General features: G+C 45.3%; 3 protein-coding genes across 3 annotated transcripts; 2 read left to right on the top strand and 1 right to left on the bottom strand.

The window, feature by feature from the left end:
* Positions 1 to 518: 518 nt before the first annotated feature.
* On the bottom strand, positions 519 to 3,133 carry colec10 (collectin sub-family member 10 (C-type lectin)). The gene is given in 6 exon segments (XM_070441964.1): positions 519 to 1,296; positions 1,928 to 2,066; positions 2,069 to 2,124; positions 2,126 to 2,246; positions 2,452 to 2,546; positions 3,051 to 3,133. Coding segments are annotated over 6 exon segments (567 nt in total). The 5' UTR covers positions 3,119 to 3,133; the 3' UTR covers positions 519 to 1,208.
* A 5,299-nt stretch (positions 3,134 to 8,432) lies between these two features.
* mal2 (mal, T cell differentiation protein 2) lies at positions 8,433 to 16,220 on the top strand. Its single transcript, XM_024144475.2, has 4 exons — positions 8,433 to 9,128; positions 9,884 to 10,054; positions 14,183 to 14,368; positions 15,549 to 16,220. Exons 1-4 carry the CDS (start codon positions 9,012 to 9,014, stop codon positions 15,618 to 15,620), a joined length of 546 nt encoding a protein of 181 aa, XP_024000243.1. The 5' UTR covers positions 8,433 to 9,011; the 3' UTR covers positions 15,621 to 16,220.
* Positions 16,221 to 17,414: 1,194 nt separating this feature from the next.
* Positions 17,415 to 21,422, top strand: LOC112078164 (ribonuclease inhibitor-like; the record flags this gene model as incomplete). Its single annotated transcript, XM_024144478.2, has 5 exons — positions 17,415 to 17,898; positions 17,982 to 18,155; positions 20,559 to 20,732; positions 20,812 to 20,985; positions 21,249 to 21,422. Coding segments are annotated over exons 1-5 (884 nt in total), but the record flags the coding sequence as incomplete, so codon positions are not given.
* Positions 21,423 to 21,950: the final 528 nt, after the last annotated feature.

Here is a 21,950-nt window from a genome sequence, read left to right as displayed (position 1 = left end):
TCATGGCTGTACTCTATTCCTAAAAGTTACTATTTCACTGGCTGTACTCTATTCCTAAAGTTTACTATTTCACTGGCTGTACTCTATTCCTAAAGTTACTATTTCACTGGCTGTTACTCTATTCCTTAAGTTACTATTCACTGGCTGTACTCTATTTCCCTAAAGTTACTATTTCACTGGCTGTACTCTATTCCTAAAGTTACTATTTCACTGGCTGTACTTATTCCTAAAGTTACTATTTCACTGGCTGTACTCTATTCCTAAAGTTACTATTTCACTGCTTGTACTCTATTCCTAAAGTTACTATTTCACTGGCTGTACTCTATTCCTAAAGTTACTATTTCACTGGCTTGTACTGTATTCCTAAAGTTACTGGTGCAATGAATGTTTAGCTTTTTGGTTCCTCTCCAGGTTTCTTCCTTTCTTCTCGGAGTTTTTCCTTGCCGCTGTGCTGCTGCTCACTAGAAACACAATCTTACCTGTTCTGATCTGAATAAATGGACAATCAAAATGAGGTGGGTTGATTAGTATGGTGTTTATTACACAAAGGAAAAGGTTTCATATGCTATCCCCAAAACAAAAGGTTTAAGTGTCAAAAGGAATACCAACTAAAAAAAAAAAAAAAAAACATTTTCTCCCCAATTTCGATCTTATCTCGTCACTGCAACTCCCCAGGGCTCGGGAGGGTCGAAGGTCGAGTCATACGTCCTCTGAAACATGACCCGCCAAACCGAGCTTCTTATTAACACCCGCGCCCGCTTAACCCAGAAGTCAGCCGCACCAATGTGTCGGAGGAAACACTGTTCAACTGACTACCATGGTCAGTCTACAGGCGCCCGGCCCGCCACAAGGAGGCGCTAGAGCGCCATGAGCCAAGTATAGCCCCCCCGGCCAAACACTCCCCTAACCCGGACGACACTGGGCCAATTGTGCACTGCACTATGGGACTCCCGATCACGGCCGGTTGCGATACAGCCGGGATCGAACCCGCGGTCTGTAGTGACACCTTAGACCGCTGCGCCACTCGGGAGGCCCCATGGATACCAACTTTTATCTCTCATTAATATCAATAGGCTAGGTTTATATCAATGACCTTTGTCTAGTTTCTATAAGGCTACATGTTTATCTACAGGTTAAAGTACTACTGGTTTCTGTCTTAGTATAAAGGTCTAATGTCCACATCAACAACCTTCGACCACTCGATGACATCACAGCACGGCGGCGAGACCTCTCCTGCTCTTCTTGAACTCGCACACGTAGTACATGGTGATGTCACACTCCACCTGTTCCAGGTGCCTGTGGGGGGATTACAATCAGGAGGACTAGTGGAAGTGTTGATGGTGGCGTCCCCCCCCTCTTTGCTCAGACGTTGCCGACGCATCCCAGGTCTCACAACACCTGGTTCCTCTCTAGGTTTCTTTCTAGGTTCTTGGCCTTTCTAGGAGTTTTTTCCTAGCCACCGTGCTTCTACACCTGCATTGCTTGCTGTTTGGGGTTTTAGGCTGGGTTTCTGTACAGCACTTTGAGATATCAGCTGATGTACGAAGGGCTTTATAATACATTTGATTTGATTTGGATAGGTATTTATGAAGTATCGGCTGACTACATTCATTACGTCATAGCAATCTGGTACCAAACGGCACGGTCGATGACTGGCACGCAACCATTGGCTGATACGTGGCAACGTCTGAGCAGGGGAACACACAGCCGATATCTCGACTCTGAAATGGTACTAAGTCCAATAGTATTTATTGGTTGTGTCTAAAGTGGCACCCTATTCCCTAGCTTGATGCACTACGTTTGACCAGAGTAGTGCATCACCATAGGGCAGAATAGAGTGCCATTCAGTGTTGCTCATTGATATCTAGAATTGAGATTTAGGACTAGTCACATCGTAGTGAGTACATGTTAAAATGTCTTGCCATACCTGTGCTGACCATCTTCACACAGCTGGCTGTTGGAAGGGGCCCCTGATGGCTCCTCTAGGCCCCAGGCCGTATAGTTCCTCACTGGGGTCAGGTCTGCGTAAACAGGCCCTCCCCCATTCTGCCCAGCCTGCAGCCGATGAAGACCTGGGTCAGGCCAGCCTGGGTGACGTAGTCTGCTATCAGGGTGTTGGTGTCTGTTTTTGGGCATGGCCAGCATACCGCCCCTCAGCTTACAGTTTATCAGAGCCTCTCGGTACTTTCTGGCCTCTTTCACAATCAGGTAAATTTCTCCTCCGTTTCCTTAATGCCTAAAAATGACTGAATATGACATATGAGATGTAATAAGTGGGAGTCTAAACTCCTTATTCATTCAATCCAAGTCAAAACAATATTGTTGTTTGTTGTGGAATGCCAGTTTGATTTACGTTGTGCTACACATTGGCTGAGATTTTCTTAATTTAGTTAAATTGTTTTCTAATGATCTGACCTGAAATGATGATTTAAGCAGAATAGAATGACTTACCATTTTTCACAAACTTGACTGCATTCTTCAGCTTTCTGACATTGATGTCCATCTGTCCAACGACCTTCCTGTACCTCCCGCAGCACATGTTGTTCCTGTCAGAACATGCTTGTAGTCAGGTACGGCATGTGTCTCACAATAAACATCATTCTGTTTCAGGAAATCTCTCTTTGTAACTAGACCAGTCCACAATGTGAAGACACAGCATTTGTATGATAGTGACTTGGAGGTACTATCTCCAGTGGTTTGGAAACATACAGCACCAGTCCAAAGTTTGGACAAACCTACTCGATCAAGGGGTTTTTCTTTGTTTTTTTACTATTTTCTACATTGTAGAATAAGACATCAAAACTGTGTAAATAACACATATGGAATCATGTAGTAACCCAAAAAGTGTTTAACAAGTCAAGATATATTTTAGATTCTTCAAGGTAGTCCACCCTTTGCCTGATGGACAGCTTTGCACACTCTTGGCATTCTCTCAACCAGCTTCACCTGGAATGCTTTTCCAACAGTCATGAAGGAGTTCCCACATACCCAGAGTGGTTTGGAAATATACATGAACAAAGAACGAGGCTAAATAAACGAACGAAGCTCACCTGGCTTTCCCTTTCAGTCCAGACGGTCCATCAACTCCTGCTACTCCTGCGTCTCCTGGAATTAACATGCACAGTTACACGACATATAAGGGACAGCAGCATAGTCCAGGGAGGATAGAGACCAGCCATATCCATTTCTGCTGAGTAGATGTCTGCTTCAGGGATGAGAACTAGTTGCAACTGGTAAGATATCACCACTGGACAGCAGGCACTCCACAGTGCTTCACTTCATAGAGCAGAGATGTGCCAGAAGGTGATTCAACCTCCTCACAATTAGATGCTCTCTACCGTCCAACTGACAGAAGGGGAATCAACCTCTCTCTACAGAGATGCCTCTACCCTCCTAACTGACAGGAAGGGATTCAACCTCTCTCTACCAGAGATGCTCTACCGCCTAACTGACAGGAAAGGGGAATCAACCTCTCTCTACAGTAGATGCTCACCTCCTAACTGACAGGAAGGGATTCAACCGTCTCTCTACAGTAGATGCTCTACCTGTCCTAACTGGACAGGAAGGGGATTCAACCTCTCTCACAGTTTAGATGCTGCTTCTACCTCCTAACTGACAGGAAGGATTCAACCTCTCTACAGTTAGATGAATGCTCTACGCTCCTAACTGACAGGAAGGTGAATTCAACCTGCTGCTCTACAGTAGATTGCGCTCTACCTCCTAACTGACAGTAAGGGATTCAAACCCTCTTCTACAGTATATGCTCTACCTCCAACTGACAGGAAGGGGGATTCACCCCCACCCTCTCTACAGTAGGATGCTCTACCTCCTAACTTGACAGGAGGGATTCAACCTCCTCTACAGTATATGTGCGGCCTACCCTCCTAACTGACAGGAAGTGATTCAACCTCTCTCTACAGTTAGATGTTCTAACCTCCTAACTGACAGGGAAGGTATCAACCTCTCTCTACAGTTAGATGCGCTGCTTCTAACCTCCTAACTGACAGGAAGGGGATTCAACCTCTCTCTACAGTAGATGCTGCTCTACCCCAACTGACAGAAGGGGAGTCAACCGTCTCCTACGTAGATGCTGCTCTATCCTCCTAACTGACAGGAGGGGATTCAACCTCTTCTCTACCAGTAGAGATGCCTTGCTCGTACCTCCTAACTGAACAGAAGGGCATTCAACCTCTCCTACAGTAATGCTGCCTCTACCTCCTAACTGACAGAAGGGGATTCAACCTCTCTCTGACAGTAGATGCTGCTCTACTCTCCTAACTGACAGGAAGGGATCAACCTCGTCTCTACAGTAGATCTCTACCTCCTAACTGACAGGAAGGGTTCAACCTCTCTCTAGAGTAGATGCTCTACCTCTACTGGACGAGGAGGTGAACCAACCTCTTCTCTACAGTAGATGCTCTACCTCCTAACTGACAGGTAAGGGGATTCAAACCTCTCTGTACCAGTAGATGCTCTTACCTCCTAACTGACAGGAAGGGAATCAACCTCCGCTGTACAGTAATGCTGCTACTACCCTCCTAACTGACAGGAAGGTGATTCAACCTCTCTCTACAGTAGATGCTGCCTCTACCTCCTAAACTGACAGGAAGTGATTCAACCTCCTCTACAGTAGATGCTGGCTCTACCTCCTAACTGACAAAGGAAGGGGATTCAACCTCTCTACAGTTTAGATGCTCTACCTCCTAACTGACAGGGAAGGTGATTCAACCTCTCTCTACAGTAAGATGCTGCTCTAACCTCCTAACTGACAGGAAGGGATTCAACCTCTCTCTACAGTAGATGCTCTAACTCCTAACTGACCAGAGGTGATTTCAAACCTCTCCTCTTACAGTAGATGCTGCTCTACCTCCTTAACTAGACAGGGAAGGGATTCAACCTCTCTACAGTAGATGCTCTACCTCCTAACTGACAGGAAGGTGATTCAACCCTGCTACATAGATGCTCTACCTCCTAACTGACAGGAAGGGATTCAACCTCTCTCTACAGTAGATGCTGCTCTACCTCCGTAACTGACAGGAAGGGGATTCAACCTCTCTCTACAGTAGATGCTGCTTCTACCTCCTAACGACAGGAATGGTAATCAACCTCTGCTCTACATAGATGCTGCTCTACCGTCCTAACTGACAGGAAGGGATTCAACCTCTCTCTACAGGTAGATGCGTGCTCTACCTCCTAACTGACAGGAAGGGAATGCAAACCCTCTTGTACAGTAAGATGTCTCCTGGCAGAGGGTTACCTCTCGCGTACTTACTCTGCGCAGAAGGGGGATTCAACTCTCTCTACAGTAGATCTGCTCTACCTCCTTAACTGACAGGAAGGGCGGATTCCAACCTCTCTCTACAGTAGATCTGCTCTACCTCCTAACTGACAGGAAGGTAGATTCAATCTCTCTCCACAGTAGCATGCTCTACCTTCCTAACTGACAGGAAGGGGATTCAAACCTCTCTCTACAGTAGATGCTGCTCTGACCTCCATAACTGACAGGAAGGGGATTCAACCTCTCTCTACAGTAGATGCTGCTCCTACCTCCCTAACGACAGGAAGGTGATTTAAACAATCTCTCTCCACAGTAGGATGCTGCTCTACCTCCTAACTGACAGGAAGGGATTCAAACTCTCTCTACAGTAGGATAAGATGCTGCCTCTACCTCCTAACTGACAGGAAGGGGGATTTCAACCTCTCATCTAAGAAGGTAGGATGCTCTACCTCCTAACTGAACAGGAAGGGGATTTCAACCTCTTCTCTACAGTAGGATGCTGCTCTACCTCCTAACCTGACAGGAAGGGGATCAACCTCTGGCTCTACATAGGTGCTGACTCTTACCTCTAACTGACAGGAGGGGGGATTCAACCTCTCTCTACAGTAGATGCTGCGCTACCTCCTAACTGACAGGAAGGGGATTCAACCTCTCTCTACAGGTAGGATGCTCTACCTCCGAACTGACAGGAAGGGGGATTCAACCTCCTCTCTAGAGGTGATGCTTCTACCTCCTAACTGAACAGGAAGGGTGAACCAACCTCTTCTCTACAGTAGAGGCTCTACCTCCTAACTGACAGAAGGGGGATTTCAACCTCTCTGTACAGTAGATGCCTCTACCTCCTAACTGACAGGAAGGGGAATCAACCTCTCTGTACAGTAGATGCTGCTCTACCTCCTAACTGACAGGAAGGTGATTTCAACCTCTCTTACAGTAGATGCTGCTCTACCTCCTAACTGACAGGAAGGTGATTCAACCTGCTCTCTACAGTAGATGCTGCTCTACCTCCTAACTGACAGGGAAGGGGATTCAACCTCGCCTTCCTACAGTAGATGCCTCTACCTCCTAACGGACAAGGAGGTGATTCAACCTCTCTCTTACAGTAAGATGCTGCCTCTTACCTCCGAACTGACAGGAAGGGGATTCAACCTCTCTCTACAGTAGATTGCGCTGACTCCTAATGACAGGAAGGTGATTCAACCTCTCTCTACAGTAGATGCTGCTCTACCTCCTAAACTGACAGGAAGGCGGATTCACCTCTCTACAGTAGATGCTCTACCTCCTAACTGACAGGCAAGGTGATTCGACCTCTCTCTACAGTAGATGCTCTACCTCCCTAACTATGACAGGAAGGGGATTTCAACCTCTCTCTACAGGGTAGATGCGGCTCTACCTTCCTAACTGGACAGGAAGGGGATTCAAACCTCTCTCTTACAGTAGATGCTGCATCTTACCTCTAACTGACAGGAATTGGGGAATCAACCTCTCTCTACAGTAGATGCTGCTCGTCTACACTGCCTAACTGGAACAGGAAGGGATATCAACCTCTCTCTACAGTCCAGATGCTGCTCTACCTCCTAACTGACAGGAAGGGGAATTCAACCTCTCTGCTACAGTAGATGCTCTACCTCCTAACTGGACAGAAGGGATTCAACCTTCTCTCTACAGTAGATGCTCTACCTCCTAAACTGACAGGAAGGGGGATTTCAACCTCTCTCTTACAGTAGATGCTTGCGTCTACCTCCTAACTTGACAGGAAAGCGGATTCAAAAAACCCCCCCTCTTGGTTCCCTTTTCTACAGTAGTATGCTCTACCTCCTAACTGACAGGAAGGTGATCAATCTTCTCTCCACACAAGTAGATTGCTCTACCTCCTAACTGACAGGAAGGGGATTCAACCTCTCTCGTACAGTAGATGCTGCTCTACTCCTAACTGACAGAAGGGGATTGCAACCTCTCTCTACAGTAGGATGCTGCTCTACCTTCCTAACTGACAGGAAGGTTGATTCAATCTCTGCTCGCACAGTAGATGCTCTTACCTCCTAACTGACAGGAAGGGGATTCAACCTCTCTCTACAGTAGATGCTGCTCTACCTCCTAACTGACAGGAAGGTGAATCAAACCTCTCCTTACAGTAGGATGGCTGCTCTACCGTCCTAACGTGTTGACAGGAAGGGATTCAACCTCTCTGTACAGTAGAGATTGTGCTCTACCTCCTACTGACAGGAAGGGGTGATTCCAACCTCGGCTCTACAGTAGATGCTGCTCTACCCTCCCTAACTTGACAGGAAGGTGAATCAATCTCTCTCTACAGTAGATGCTGCCTCTACCTCCTAACTGACAGGGAAGGGGATTCAACCTCTCTCTCTACAGTAGATGCTGCTCACCGCCTAACTGACAGGAAGGGGAATAACCTCTTCTACAGTAGATGTTGCTCTACCTCTAACTGACAGGAAGGTGAATCAACCGTCTCTCCTACAGTAGATGCTGCTCTACCTCCTAACTGACAGGAACGGTGATTCAAACCTCTCGTCTACAGTAGATGCTGGCTCTACCTCCTAACGGACAGGAAGGTGATTCAACCTCTCTCTACAGTAGATGAGTGCTCTACCTTTCCTAACTGGCAGGATAGGTGATCAACCTCTCTCTACAGTAGATGCTGGCTCTACCTGCCTAACTGGCACAGGAAGGGGATTCAATCTCTCTCTACAAAAGTTAGATGCTCTACCTCCTAACTGACCCAGGAAGGGAGTCAATCTCTCTCTACAGTAGGATGCTCTACCGTCCTAACTGACAGGAAATAGTAACTTTAGGAATAGAGTACAGCCAGTGAAATAGTAACTTTAGGAATAGAGTACAGCCAGTGAAATAGTAACTTTAGGAATAGAGTACAGCAAGTGAAATGGATGAGTCCTTAATTGGACGGACTCTAACATTGTTAACAGCATGCGCAGCTTGGGGTTATGTCAACAGGAGCTGAGTTTATCCACATATTCCAGGTAAAACATTAACCAGGTGGAGCTTTTCTAGCCTGTTACTGCCCCTATATAAAATAACAATCCCTCTCTCATAATACTGTTCTCACTCTCTCTGACAATATAGATAAGTGACAGACACGAGGCCTGCTCTATTACATTCAGAGGCTTGCAGGTGTAGGCTAATGGTACGCCCCAAATGGCACCTTAAACGTAGTGCACTACGTAGGGTGTGAGGTGCTATTTGGTGACGTTTCTCTGTGGGTCATGGTTATTGAGTAAACAACTTAAGTTGTGCAATTATTTACCTAAACCATGAAGCTGTTTCCGCTTGCAGATAAATCACAGCTCCGCTTTCCCTTTCTCAGATTCCTCTCACCTTGGAATTTTCTCCCCCTGCAGGTAGACTAATATTGACTTCAGAGTGGCCTATCAACATCTGTGGAAATTAATCGGCATCACTGCATCTAGTCTGCCTGTTTGTATCGTATTTTTTTCTCGAAAGGGATTCTATAGTAGGGCCCATCTCTCATTTACTCAGGCACGTTCAATTCGTAGCAGATTCATCTTTAGCGAGTCGCGACAGAGAGATCGAGGTGAGGTATTGCGGTAACTGCGTCTGCCTCCACTCTGCGGGCAGGGTAGAGTTGGATAAAGTGAAGGGAGGAGCCGTGCACCTGTTAGACCAGTTAGGGACACATGACTGTAGAAGAATTTGCTTGAGTTGGTGTCCTTTGTCGAGATACAAGACGGAAAGGATGTCGGAGCCAGCGACGAATCCTGCGGTGACAGCATTCCCAGCGCCGACGATATCTTTGCCATTGGGACTACAAATATTGAGGACGTACTCCGGTGCTCTGATCTGCTTGGAAATTGTGAGTGTCGCATCTCTATTTCTGACTACGAGTTTTGTAAGCAAATACATCACCGGTGGTCAGATAGATTCTGGGTACACCCTTGTTTGAAGTAGGCCTAATTGGGGAAACTGCAGYCTAATCGATAGTCTCTATTAATTCTGCTTAGTTCATTTTGTTCATTTGAGCTTTAGGATGAGCTTTTTCATCGTTTTATCATCGCACAGATAGTTATGTATAACACTATCAGAGGAGCCAGGCAGGTAGCGTCATAGTACTGGGAGTTCAGTCATTACTGTTTTACTAACGGCATATAGGCAACTCCCTATTGTACAATCTGATAGTGTAGTGGTGATACTGAGCATACTGTACATTGTGTCATTGTGAAGTGAACGACAAAATAGATACAACTGTTCTCCAGCTAATAGTATAGCAGTGTGCTACWAGGCCTATAAATAATCTGTGTTCAGTTTATAACATCCTGCTCATTTTAGGCCTATAAATAATCTGTGTTCAGTTTATAACATCCTGCTCCTTTTAGGCCTATAAATAATCTGTGTTCAGTTTATAACATCCTGTCCTTTTCACAAATGGAAATCGTACCCTGTGTCAGGCCTAGGATGCAGTTGAAATAAACAGACATTCATGTAATGATCAGATCTCACAGTCTGGTCAAACAGTCCTGATATCCTTAAAGCATTTATTATGTCACAAATATCAATCAGTCTCACGTACGATGAATTGTCGAACAAATCTTCTGTATTCTGTCCTTCCAGATATTTGGAGGGTTAGTATGGATCCTGGTGGCGTCCTCCAACGTGCCCGTGCCCCTGCTACAGGGCTGGGTGATGTTTGTCTCTGTCAGCACGTTCTTCTGCTCCAGCGTGTACCTCCTCCTCTTCCTCCTGGGCCTGGCTGACAGGATCAACACTGACTGGAACCTGATGGTGAGTGTAGTGACCAGGCTTACCCGAGGAACAGGTCACAGAAAACAATCATTCTTGGTAAACAGGTTGGGAGCAGTGAAAAACCAGCAGCGGTACAGATCTTCTTTACGTCAGATATACACAGGTATACTGACGTCACATGACATTCTTTATCAGAGGTAGAGGTCTTCCTGGTCTGGTTGGTTTAATCACTTCAGGGCTGTCCAACTCCAGTCTTCCTGGTCTGGTTGGTTTATCACTTCAGGGCTGTCCAACTCCAGTCTTCCTGGTCTGGTTGGTTTATCACTTCAGGGCTGTCCAACTCCAGTCTTCCTGGTCTGTTTTGGTTTATCACTTCAGGGCTGTCCAACTCCATTCTTCCTTGTCTGGTTGGTTGATCACTTCAGGGCTGTCCAACTCCAGTCTTCCTGGTCTGGTTGGTTTCCACTTCAGGGCTGTCCAACTCCAGTCTTCTTGGTCTGTTTGGTTTATCACTTCAGGGCTGTCCAACTCCAGTCTTCCTGGTCTGTTTGGTTTAACACTTCAGGGCTGTCAACTCCAGTCTTCCTGGTCTGTTTGGTTTATCACTTCAGGGCTGTCCAACTCCAGTCTTCCTGGTCTGTTTGGTTTACCCTTCAGGGCTGTCCAACTCCTGTCTTCCTGGTCTGTTTGGTTTATTACTTCAGGGCTGTCCAACTGCAGTCTTCCTGGTCTGTTTAGTTTATCACTTCAGGGCTGTCCAACTCCAGTCTTCCTGGTCTGTTTGGTTTATCACTTCAGGGCTGTCCAACTCCAGTCTTCCTTGTCTGTTTGGTTTATCACTTCAGGGCTGTCCAACTCCAGTCTTCCTGGTCTGTTTGGTTTATCACTTCAGGGCTGTCCAACTGGTTGGTGCGGGTTTATTTCCACCTCGGCACTAAACACAATTTAAATGATAAACAAATAGTAGTCTTCAGTCTGGACATTTGCTATTTGAATCCGATGATTTGGAGATCACCCTGCAAACCAAACACAAATAGCTTTAGAATAATCAGGAAGCATGTTCTTCAGGAGCCTCATTCAAACGCTGCCGACCCCATAGCAGTTCCTGAACTCCTGTTGAAATGCTGTGACTCCATAGCAGTTCCTGAACTCCTGTTGAAACGCTGTGACTCCATAGCAGTTCCCCTGAACTCCTGTTGAAATGCTGTGACTCCATAGCAGTTCCCCTGAACTCCCTGTTGACTGCTGTGACTCCATAGCAGTTCCCTGAACTCCTGTTGAAATGCTGTGACTCCATAGCAGTTCCCCTGAACTCCTGTTGAAATGCTGTGACTCCATAGCAGTTCCCCGACTTCCTGTTGAAATGCTGTGACTCCATAGCAGTTCCCTGAACTCCTGTTGAACTGCTGTGACTCCATAGCAGTTCCCTGAACTCCTGTTGAAATGCTGTGACTCCATAGCAGTTCCCTGAAGTCCTGTTGAAATGCTGTGATCCATAGCAGTTCCCCTGAACTCCTGTTGAAATGCTGTGACTCCATAGCAGTTCCTGAACTCTGTTGAACTGCTGTGACTCCATAGAGTTCCCTGAACTCTGTTGAAATGCTGTGACTCCATAGTTCCATTCAGTGTCACTACAGATGTAGATCAATCCTGCTCTTTGATAGTCCTAATTACAGTACAGAGGATGTCCTCCACAGACAGGTGTGTGTGTGTGTGTGTGTGTGTGTGTGTGGTGTGTGTGTGTGTGTGTGTGTGTGTGTGGTGTGTGTGTGTGTGTGTGTGTGGTGTGTGTGTGTGTGTGTTGTGTGTGTGTGTGTGTGTGTGTGTGTGTGTGTGTGTGTGAGAGAGAGAGATGGGGGAGGTGTGTGTGTGTGTGTGTGTGTGTAATGACACACGGAGTGGAAACACTCTGCACCACACCTACTGAGTATGATCTCATCACAACTTAGTCATGAGGGTGTCTCTACACATGCAGGTATCACAACTGACCAGAGACACTGAAACATTACAGAGAGCTGCTCTACTAGTCTGTCGAGAAACTTAAAGCCATGTAACAGGGCAGAGCCTAGTGCCATTATAACGGCAAGAACGCACTGCATGTGCTGGGTGAGCCATAATGTAAAACGTCTGTCATTTCATTTACTGAAAAACAACGGTCCTAGGCAGGCAGACGGGCAGACCAGTCAGTGTTGTGTGCCAATCAGTCCTCACACTGGCCCTGATCCCAGCTCTACTGCTGCTGGCCCTGATCCAGCTCTACTGCTGCTGGCCTGATCCAGCTCTACTGCTGCTGCTGGCCCTGATCCAGTCTGTGCTACTGGCCTGATCCAGCTCTGCTGCTGCTACTGGCCCTGATCCCAGCTCTGCTGCTGCTTGCTGGCCTGATCCCAGTCTGCTGCTGCTGGCCCTGATCCAGCTCTGCTGCTGCTGGCCTGATCCAGCTTGCTGCTGCTGGCCCTGATCCAGCTCTGCTGCTGCTGGCCCTGATCCAGCTCTGCTGCTGCTGGCCTGATCCCAGCTCTGCTGCTGCTGGCCTGATCCAGCTCTGCTGCTGCTGGCCCTGATCCCAGCTCTGCTGCTGCTGGCCCTGATCCCAGCTCTGCTGCTGTCTGGCCTCTGTCCAGCTCTGCTGCTGCTGGACATCAGGTCTGCTGCTACTGGCCCTGATCCAGCTCTGGCTGCTGCTACTGGCCCTGATCCCGCTCTGCTGCTGCTACTGGCCTGATCCAGCTCTGCTGCTGCTGCTGGCCCTGATCCAGCTCTGCGGCTGCTCCCCTGATCCAGGTCTGCTGCTACTGGCCTGATCCCAGCTCTGCTGCTACTGGCCCTGCTGGCCCGAATTTATCCTCAATGCTTTTTCCACATGTATTAACACTTTCATATCTTAATTATATTTCTACATTTGGCAGACGCTTTTATCCAAATGACTTTGCCACACTTACACATGAACTAATAATAAACATGAAGTACTAATGACTGACTTGCACTAGAGGTTGACTTGAAGGGTACTGCCTACACTACAAGCTACAGTACAGTATTGACACAGGCTGCGTCCCAAATGACCCGGTCAACAGTAGTGCACTATATAGGGAATAGAGTACCATTTGGGACCTATCCACAGACAGGCCTCAGACCCACCAGGCTCCAGTTCTTCTCCTAAAGTAGTCGTGTGTGTGTGGTGTGTGTGGTGTGTGTGTGTGGTGTGTGTGTGTGTTGTGTGTTGTGTGTGTGTGTGTGTGTGTGTGGTGTGTGTGTGTGTGTGTGTGTGTGTGTGGTGTGTGTGTGTGTGGTGGTGTGTGCTTGTGTGCGTGTGTGCGTGTGTGTGTGTGTTGTTCATCTCATAGACAATGAGAAAACAAAGCTTGTGACACAGCTACTGAGAGAATAGTGAGCTCACACCAGACAATAGCCAGTCTGTGGGCCCTGAGTCCCATGGTCAACAGAAGGGAGTCTGTGGCTACCTACGAAATTGCACCCTTATTCATAAGGCTCAGGTCAAACGTAGGTCAAAGATAGTGCACTATATAGTAGTAGGGTGCCATTTGGGGGGCAGCTGGTCTCTTACTGTAATCCCCTATCTCTCTGGGAGGCGGCCGGTCTCTTACTGTAACCCGTCTCTCTGGGAGGCAGCCGGTCTCTTACTGTAATTCCCTATTCTTCTGGGAGGCGGCCGGTTCTTACTGTAATCCCCTATCTCTCTGGGAGGCGGCCGGTCTCTTACTGTAACCCCGTCTCTCTGGGAGGCGGCCGGTCTCTTACTGTAATCCCCTATCTCTCTTGGAGGCAGCCGGTCTCTTACTGTAATCCCCTATCTCTCTGGGAGGCAGCTGGTCTCTTACTGTAACCCCTATCTCTCTGGGAGGCGCCGGTCTCTTACTGTAATCCCCTATCTCTCTGGGAGGCGGCCGGTCTCTTACTGTAATCCCCTATCTCTCTGGGAGGCGGCCGGTCTCTTACTGTAACTCCTATCTCTCTGGGAGGCGGCCGGTCTCTTACTGTAATCCCCTATTTCTTGGGAGGCGGCCGGTCTCTTACTGTAACCCTATCTCTTGGAGGCGGCCGGTCTCTCATGTAACCTCCTACCACACGTGATTTTCTCAATACATTCAATGAGATCTGACTACTCTCGATCCATATTATAACCGTGTCTTTCCATCTTCATTGCAGGATGTGCTGTACCACTTCACAGCACTGCTGTTCTACTTCAGTGCGTTGGTGCTGGAGGCTGCTGTTACGTCTGCCAGAGGGTCATCAGTAGTACAACAGCTCCATGCCAGGATGTGTAACAGCCTTAGTGGGAATATACTCACCTTCCTGGACAACAGACAATACAGTATTAACGTGGCAGCTACGGTCAGTGTACACTAACACACAATGTCAAGGCTATCTGTAATGCAAATGGTGGTTCACTGATCAGACCAGGCTTTTCATTCAAATTCTTCATACCTGGGGTGCCTGTTTGAGTTTGCCTGGGTTGATAAACCAATAGAAAGTTCCCAGAACTGCAAACCCTGCCCATCTGGTTGTCACTAGTTACCAAAGTCAAAATTGTTGTAATATTTTTTTATTTTAATTTAAGGTTAATCAGATTTTAAGAAGATAAATTGTAGAAATCGGTGTGGTTTATCCATAATTATGACTTTGTGGTAACTAATGACAACCTCCTCATCTGCCACTCCAGGCAGACTCAAGCAAACGATCAGTTATTGGAATCGATTTTTCTAGTTTATAAACCCAGAGGTCTGTTACTACTATAACATGTTATTATTGTTCTAGTATTATAAACCCAGTGTACTACTATAACATGTTATTATTGTTCTAGTATTATAAACCCAGAGGTCTGTTACTACTATAACATGTTATTATTGTTCTAGTATTATAAACCCAGAGGTCTGTTACTACTATAACATGTTATTATTGTTCTAGTATTATAAACCCAGAGGTCTGTTACTACTATAACATGTTATTATTGTTGTAGTATTATAAACCCAGAGGTCTGTTACTACTATAACATGTTATTATTGTTCTAGTATTATAAACCCAGAGGTCTGTACTACTATAACATGTTATTATTGTTCTAGTATTATAAACCCAGTGTTACTACTATAACACAGTGATGTTGTTAGAGCCTCTTGGTGAGGTCGTATTATATGAATCAGTGTTCTCCTGTTGAGAGGGAACGGATGTTGTGCTTCGTCCCGACAGCCGCCTCCATTTCTGTATTGGTAGCTCCTGTACTGCACAGAGCTGTTCTCAGAACGTAACACTTCGTTACCGAGGAGACCAAACACAAAAGCTCTGTAGTAAACTCCTAATCTAAGTCAATGTTTTTTCAGTAAATTGAGCTGTAGGCCTTTGCGTTCCATGAGTTAATGTTTGGCCGCTGTTCTCCTGACTCTACTACTAGTTGGTTCAGTGATGTTGCTGGTGTTGTATTATATAGCTGCTGCTAGTACATTAGGTGTCATTGCTCAAGGCTCTCTGTGAGTTAGCCTAACCTTTTTTGTTTGTTGTTGTCCTGGTTCTCCTCTAGATATTTGCCTTTGTGGTGACACTGTGCTACGCCTGCAGCCTGTTCATGGGCTTCAGGAGGTGGCAGATGTGATGTGACACGGAAGAAAGAAAACACACCATTTACGTTTTTACAGGTCAAAACTCCTACCGTGCTGTCAAGACATTTGTCACGTTGTCTGTTTATTACATGTGTATAACAACATTATTTTTTTTTAAAGAGAACTACTGTATCATGATATTTGCATCAAGTGTATATTTGTTGCTATGAGATCAAGACAGAACACATTGTTGTATCGGTCATGTAATAACAGCAGGTGTTATGGCTAAGCTACCAGATGTTGCGGTTCACATATTAGTGCCTGGTTTCTGAGGCTGACATGTTTAATTGTGTAGATTTTATTTATTAGTGTTTGATTCCCTGTAAAATAAATTAAACTCTSGATCAGAAGAGACCTATAACTGATTAAATAACAATAAGGTGAYGTTATAGTTAGATTTTCCCCTTGTAGAGTGTCTAACTTTTTTTATAGCAACACGGAAAACTATGTTAAACATACTACATAGGAAAAATATCATAATAATCACTTAATGGCATTGTGTGAATACCTACTGGAATATATTTGAGTATATTCTGTGATTTCTGAAATGCATTTTTTACAAATAAATAACTTTTGTTATCTTGTCGATACAACTTATATTTTTTTATATTTGGCTAGTTTAGCAGGGATTCACCAGAAGGGGGAACTATTCTCACAAAGACTGTATTTAGCGGGGAGAGTTATTGGCTCATCAGCCCTGCTGGTTATWCAGGAGCCAGTTCAAGGTGCAGGTCCCAGAGGTTAACTAGGCTGCTGTAGGTGGTTGGACCAGATGCCTGTGTTGTCAGTTGAAGGGAAAGGAACTTTCCTCTCTCTTCAACCATGGAACCAGTTTGGATGTCGTCACTATTATTCTATAATGTAGAAAAAAGTAACAATAAATAAAAACCCTTGAATGAGTAGGTGTTCCCAAACTTATGACCGGTAGTGTACATGATTAAATTATTTAATTTAACCTTTTTTTTAAACTAGGCAAGTCAGTTAGGAACAAATTTTTCTTGATGGCCTACCCCGGCCAAACCCGGACGACGCTGGGCCAATTGTGCGTAGCCCTATGGGACTCCCAATCACGGCCCGGATGTGATACAGCCTGGATTGAAACCAGGGACTTTAGTGACGCCTCCTACACTGATGCCTCTKAGACTGCTGCGCCACTCGGGAGCAAGAGATATTTAATACAATATTAACTACATTAATTACASTACAGTCAGCAGTCCAGTCAGTTATTCCTACCACAGAGAGAAATACTATCAATCAGTGGTTATGTGGTGAGCCTAGAGGATGGTGAGCACATTATACACCCTATTTAAGTTGCCTACAGTGAAATTCCTGKGCTCCATATCAGACAAATTAGCCCATAAGGAGGAAGAAGATGTATGTGTCTACACGGAGGGGGAAATATCTCGGTGTTCGTCCCAAATGGTACCCTATTCCCTATACAGTGCGCTACTTTTGACCTGGGCCCTGGATGGTAGAGCATGGCACTTGCAACACTAGGGTTGTGGGTTGGATTCCCAAGGGGGGCTAGTATGAAAGAGTAAGAAAATGTCTGCACTCACTACTGTAAATCGCTCCGGATAAGAGCGTCTGCTAAATGACTCAAACGGCAAAAGTAGTGCACTCAGTAATACGGTACCATCTGTAGGGAGTAATACGGTATCATCTGTTAGGAGTAATACGGTACCATCTGTAGGGAGTAATACGGTACCATCTGTAGGGAGTTAAACGATCAATCCAGGGTTTACCTGAGTCCTGACTCGTAAGCGACAGAGTAGACAGTAAGCAGGAGTCAATCCAGTTGTCTGACTTACACAGGAGCGCAGTGGACCAGGCCTTGAAGAGTGAGAATGGACACCTGGACCTGTTCCTCCGCTTCCTTCTGGGTCTCTCACTGGAGTCCAATCAGAATTTGTTACGAGGCCTTCTGACACAGACAGGAAGTACAACACAGACCAATGAGGAAACAGTTGAGAGAACAGTCAGGTACCTTTCAGACAACATCGAAAGGGAATCCTCACCAGAAAGGATCATCAACTTGTTCCACTGTCTGAATGAACTTGGTGCCAACTCTCTAGTTGAAGACATGCAGACCTCCTTGCATTCAGGAACTCTTTCAGAAATAAAACTAAAACCTGACCAATGTTCAGCCCTGGCCTACCTGTTACTGATGTCAGAGGATGTGTTGGAGAAGTTTAAACTGAAGAGATACAACACATCAGAGAAAGGTTATCAGAGGTTAATGCCGGTAGTGAAAACCTGCAAGAGAGCACTGTAAGTTCTGTTATTGAGTTGATGTTTACAGTATCYTTACTCTGGAGGATTTGTATATCTAACAGATTATCTCCTCTCTCCAGACTGGATGGCTGTAAACTCTCATATAAATCCTGTGAGACTCTGGCCTCAATTCACCAGACACCAAACTGTCCTCTGAGAGAACTGGACCTCAGCTACAATGACCTGGGAGACAGAGGAGTGGAGCTGCTCTGTGTTGGACTAACCAATCCACTCTGCAACATACAGACACTAGTGTGAGTTACCTATCTTCAGTATACACTGTTTCTTTATTGTTTTTTTTATTTATAGTTATTATGAATGTTAACATTAATTTGAACAGATACATAAAATGTGATAAATATATAAAACAAATGTAACGACTCGCTTGGTGTGGCTAGCAGGATGGAACATTATCAGTCTAACACATAGGAGATTAAACCTGCTAGGCTCGCATATTTATTCACAATAATAGAATCACAAAGGTTCTCAAACTGGAACTGAAAACAAAAGGCTCTAATGATCTGAACCTAGAGTTAGACTTAACTTTAATGAAAACTAGCTCGGCTGCTACCCAGCTTCACTTGCAGTCCGACTAGTTTTCCTGTGGAGACCAGAATATCCAGCCAGGAGCGATACCCTTGCTGAACTAATGCAACACCTTCAATGTCCCAGGTGCGTTGCAGCATAACGAGGCTAAGTGGTCTCAGGTGTGGACTTAGCCCTGCAGCCTAGCTTGCTGCAGCCTACAATGCTGGTTGTGTGGTGTGGCTGACGCTCAAAAACAGTGGCTTTCCCCCTGCCACATTACTGGAGGCACCACACAAGGGTTAAATATCTAGAGTGAGTTGGTATGTTTTTAACGTGAGTTATTCCTCAACATTGTTGAAGGCTCATTTCTGATTGGCTAGAATGGCATTCTAGAATGCACGTTCAAACCAGATAACGGGGCAGTTGGAAAAGATATGATGATGTGATAAGCGCCTAAACATGCAGAGAGTACATGCAACAAAGTTACAGAAAGCAAAACCCAAATCTGATACATTGTGAACACAGGACCAGAGAAGTAAAATTGGATACATTGTGAACACAGGCAGAAGAAGTAAAATTGGATACATTGTGAACACAGGCCAGAGAAGTAAAAATTGGATACATTGTGAACACAGGACCAGAGAAGTAAAATTGGATACATTGTGAACACAGGTCCAGAGAAGTAAAATTGGATACATTGTGAACACAGGACCAGAGAAGTAAAATTGGATACATTGTGAACACAGGTCCAGAGAAGTAAAATTGGATACATTGTGAACACAGGACAGAGTAAAATTGGATACATTGTGACACAGGTCCAGAGAAGTAAAATTGGATACATTGTGAACACAGGACCAGAGAAGTAAAATGGATACATTGTGAACACAGGTCCAGAGAAGTAAAATTGGATACATTGTGAACACAGGACCAGAGAAGTAAAATTGGATACATTGTAACACAGGACCAGAGAAGTAAATTGGATACATTGTGAACACAGGACAGAAGAAGTAAAATTGGATACATTGTGAACACAGGACCAGAGAAGTAAAATTGGATACATTGTGAACACAGGACCAGAGAAGTAAAATTGGATACATTGTGAACACAGGTCCAGAGAAGTAAAATTGGATAATTGTGAACACAGGACCAGAGAAGTAAAATGGATACATTGTGAACACAGGACCAGAGAAGTAAAATCGGGTACATTGTAAACACAGGACCAGAGAAGTAAAATTGACAGACATGACGCTTTTGAGGGAGCATGCAATTGGCATGGTGACTGCAAGAATGTCCACCAGAGATGTTTCCAGAGAACTCAATCTTTATTTTCTCTACCATAAGCCGCATCCAACGTCGTTTTAGGTTTGCTGATGTCAACTTTGTGAACTCGAGTGCCCCATGGTGGCGGGAGGGTTATGGTATGGACAGGAATAAGCTACGGACAATGAACACAATTGCATTTTATCAATGGCAATTTGAAAAGCACAGAGATACAGTGACGAGATCCTGAGGCACATTGTCGTGCCATTCATCTGCCGCCATCACCTCTTTATTTCAGCATGATAATGCACGGCCCATATTGGATCTGTACACAATTCCTGGAAGCTAAAACATTTCCCAGTTCTCTCATGTCCTGCATACTCACCAGACATGTCACCCATTGAGCATGTTTGGGATGCTCTGGATTGAAAGTGTAAACGAAAGCGTGTACCAGTTCCCGCCGATATCCAGCAACTTGGCACAGCCATTGAAGAGGAACATTTCACAGGCCACAATAAACAGCCTGATCAACTCTATACGGAAGGAGATGTGTCGCGTGAGGCAAATGGTGGTCACACCACATACTGACTGGTTTTCTGATCCACGCCCCAACTTAAAAAAAAAAAAGAAGGCATCTGTGACCAACAGTTGCATATCTGTATTCCCAGTCAGGTGAAATCATTAGATTAGGGCCTCATGAATTCATTTCAATAAGTTGATTTCCTTATGAACTGTAACTCAGTTCAATCTTTGAAGTGGTTGCATGTTGAGTTTATATATTTTTTGTTTCAGTGTACTTTGCTGTCATTCTGKCTRCAGAGGTCGAGACTGTGTTACACTGTTGCTATCACCATATCTCCTCTCTCCAGACTGTCTGGCTGTAACCTCACATATGAATCCTGTGAGATTCTGGCCTCAGCTCTGCAGACACCAAACTCCCCMCTGAGAGAACTGGACCTCAGCTACAATGACCTGGGAGACAGAGGAGTGGAGCTGCTCTGTGTTGGACTAACCAGTCCACTCTGCAACATACASACACTAGAGTGAGTTACATATCTTCAGTATGAGTTATTATGTGGATGTTTTAAACATGTGTTAATCATGTGTTCTTCTGCCCTCTAGTCTRGGTCAGTGTGGTCTGACAGAGGGTTGCTGTTCAGATCTGGCCTTAGTCCTGAGTTCACCCAACTCACAACTGAAACAACTGGAGCTGAGAGACAATGACCTGCAGGACTCAGGAGTTACACTGCTGTCTGCTGGACTGGAGGATCCAGACTATAAACTACACACACTGGGGTAAGTACAGCTGTTTCAGTCAGGTCTGTACTGAGCTGAGTTACACTGCTGTCTGATGGACTGGAGGATCCAGACTGTAAACTAMACACACTGGGGTAAGTACAGCTGTTTCAGTCAGGTCGGTACTGAGCTTAGTAAAACCAAGACTCTGAAAATCTAATATTTCATCACAATGTTTGTGTCATGGACAAATGTATTGGTGTCCTAAAAGATGATTGACACCAGTACACCAACCTAGACAGCTGTTGTGTGTCTCTCTGTAGGCTGTCTGGCTGTCTGGTCACAGGGGAGGGCTGTACTGCTCTGTCTTCAGCTCTGAGGTCAAACCCCTCCCACCTGAAAGAGCTGGACCTGAGCTACAATCACCCAGGAGACTCTGCAGGGGDACTGCTTTCAGCTGCTCTGGTGGATCCCACATATAAACTGATGAAGCTGAAGTAAGTCAGAATAGATGTCCTAATAGTGTGAGAAGCGGTCGTGTCATACAGGTACAATACCAATGATGTGAACCCTTTGGAATTACCTGGATTTCTGCATCAGTTGGTCATAACTTTTCATCTGATCTTCATCTAAGTCACAACAATAAACAATCAGTGTGCTTAAACTAATAACACACAAAGTATTGTACTTTTCTTGTCTCTATTGAATACATAATTTAACCATTCACAGTGTTGATTGGAAAAAGTATGTGAACCCCTAGGCTAATGACTTCTCCAAAAGCTAATTGGAGTCAGGAGTCAGCTAACCTGCAGTCCAATCAATGAGACAAGATTGGAGATGTTGGTTAGAGCTGCCCTGCCTTATAAAAAACCCTCACAAAATTTGAGTTTGCTATTCACAAGAAGCATTGCCTGATGTGAAAATGCCTCGAACAAAATAGATCTCAGAAGACCTAAGATTAAGTATTGTTGACTTGCATAAAGCTAAAGGTTACAAAAGTATCTCTGAAAGCCTTTGAGTTCATC

This window comes from Salvelinus sp. IW2-2015, unplaced genomic scaffold, assembly GCF_002910315.2.
Source record: "Salvelinus sp. IW2-2015 unplaced genomic scaffold, ASM291031v2 Un_scaffold5330, whole genome shotgun sequence".
NCBI lineage: Eukaryota > Metazoa > Chordata > Actinopteri > Salmoniformes > Salmonidae > Salvelinus > Salvelinus sp. IW2-2015.
The sequence above is the reverse complement of the archived record's forward strand: the minus strand, read 5'-3'. Positions and strand labels throughout refer to the sequence as shown.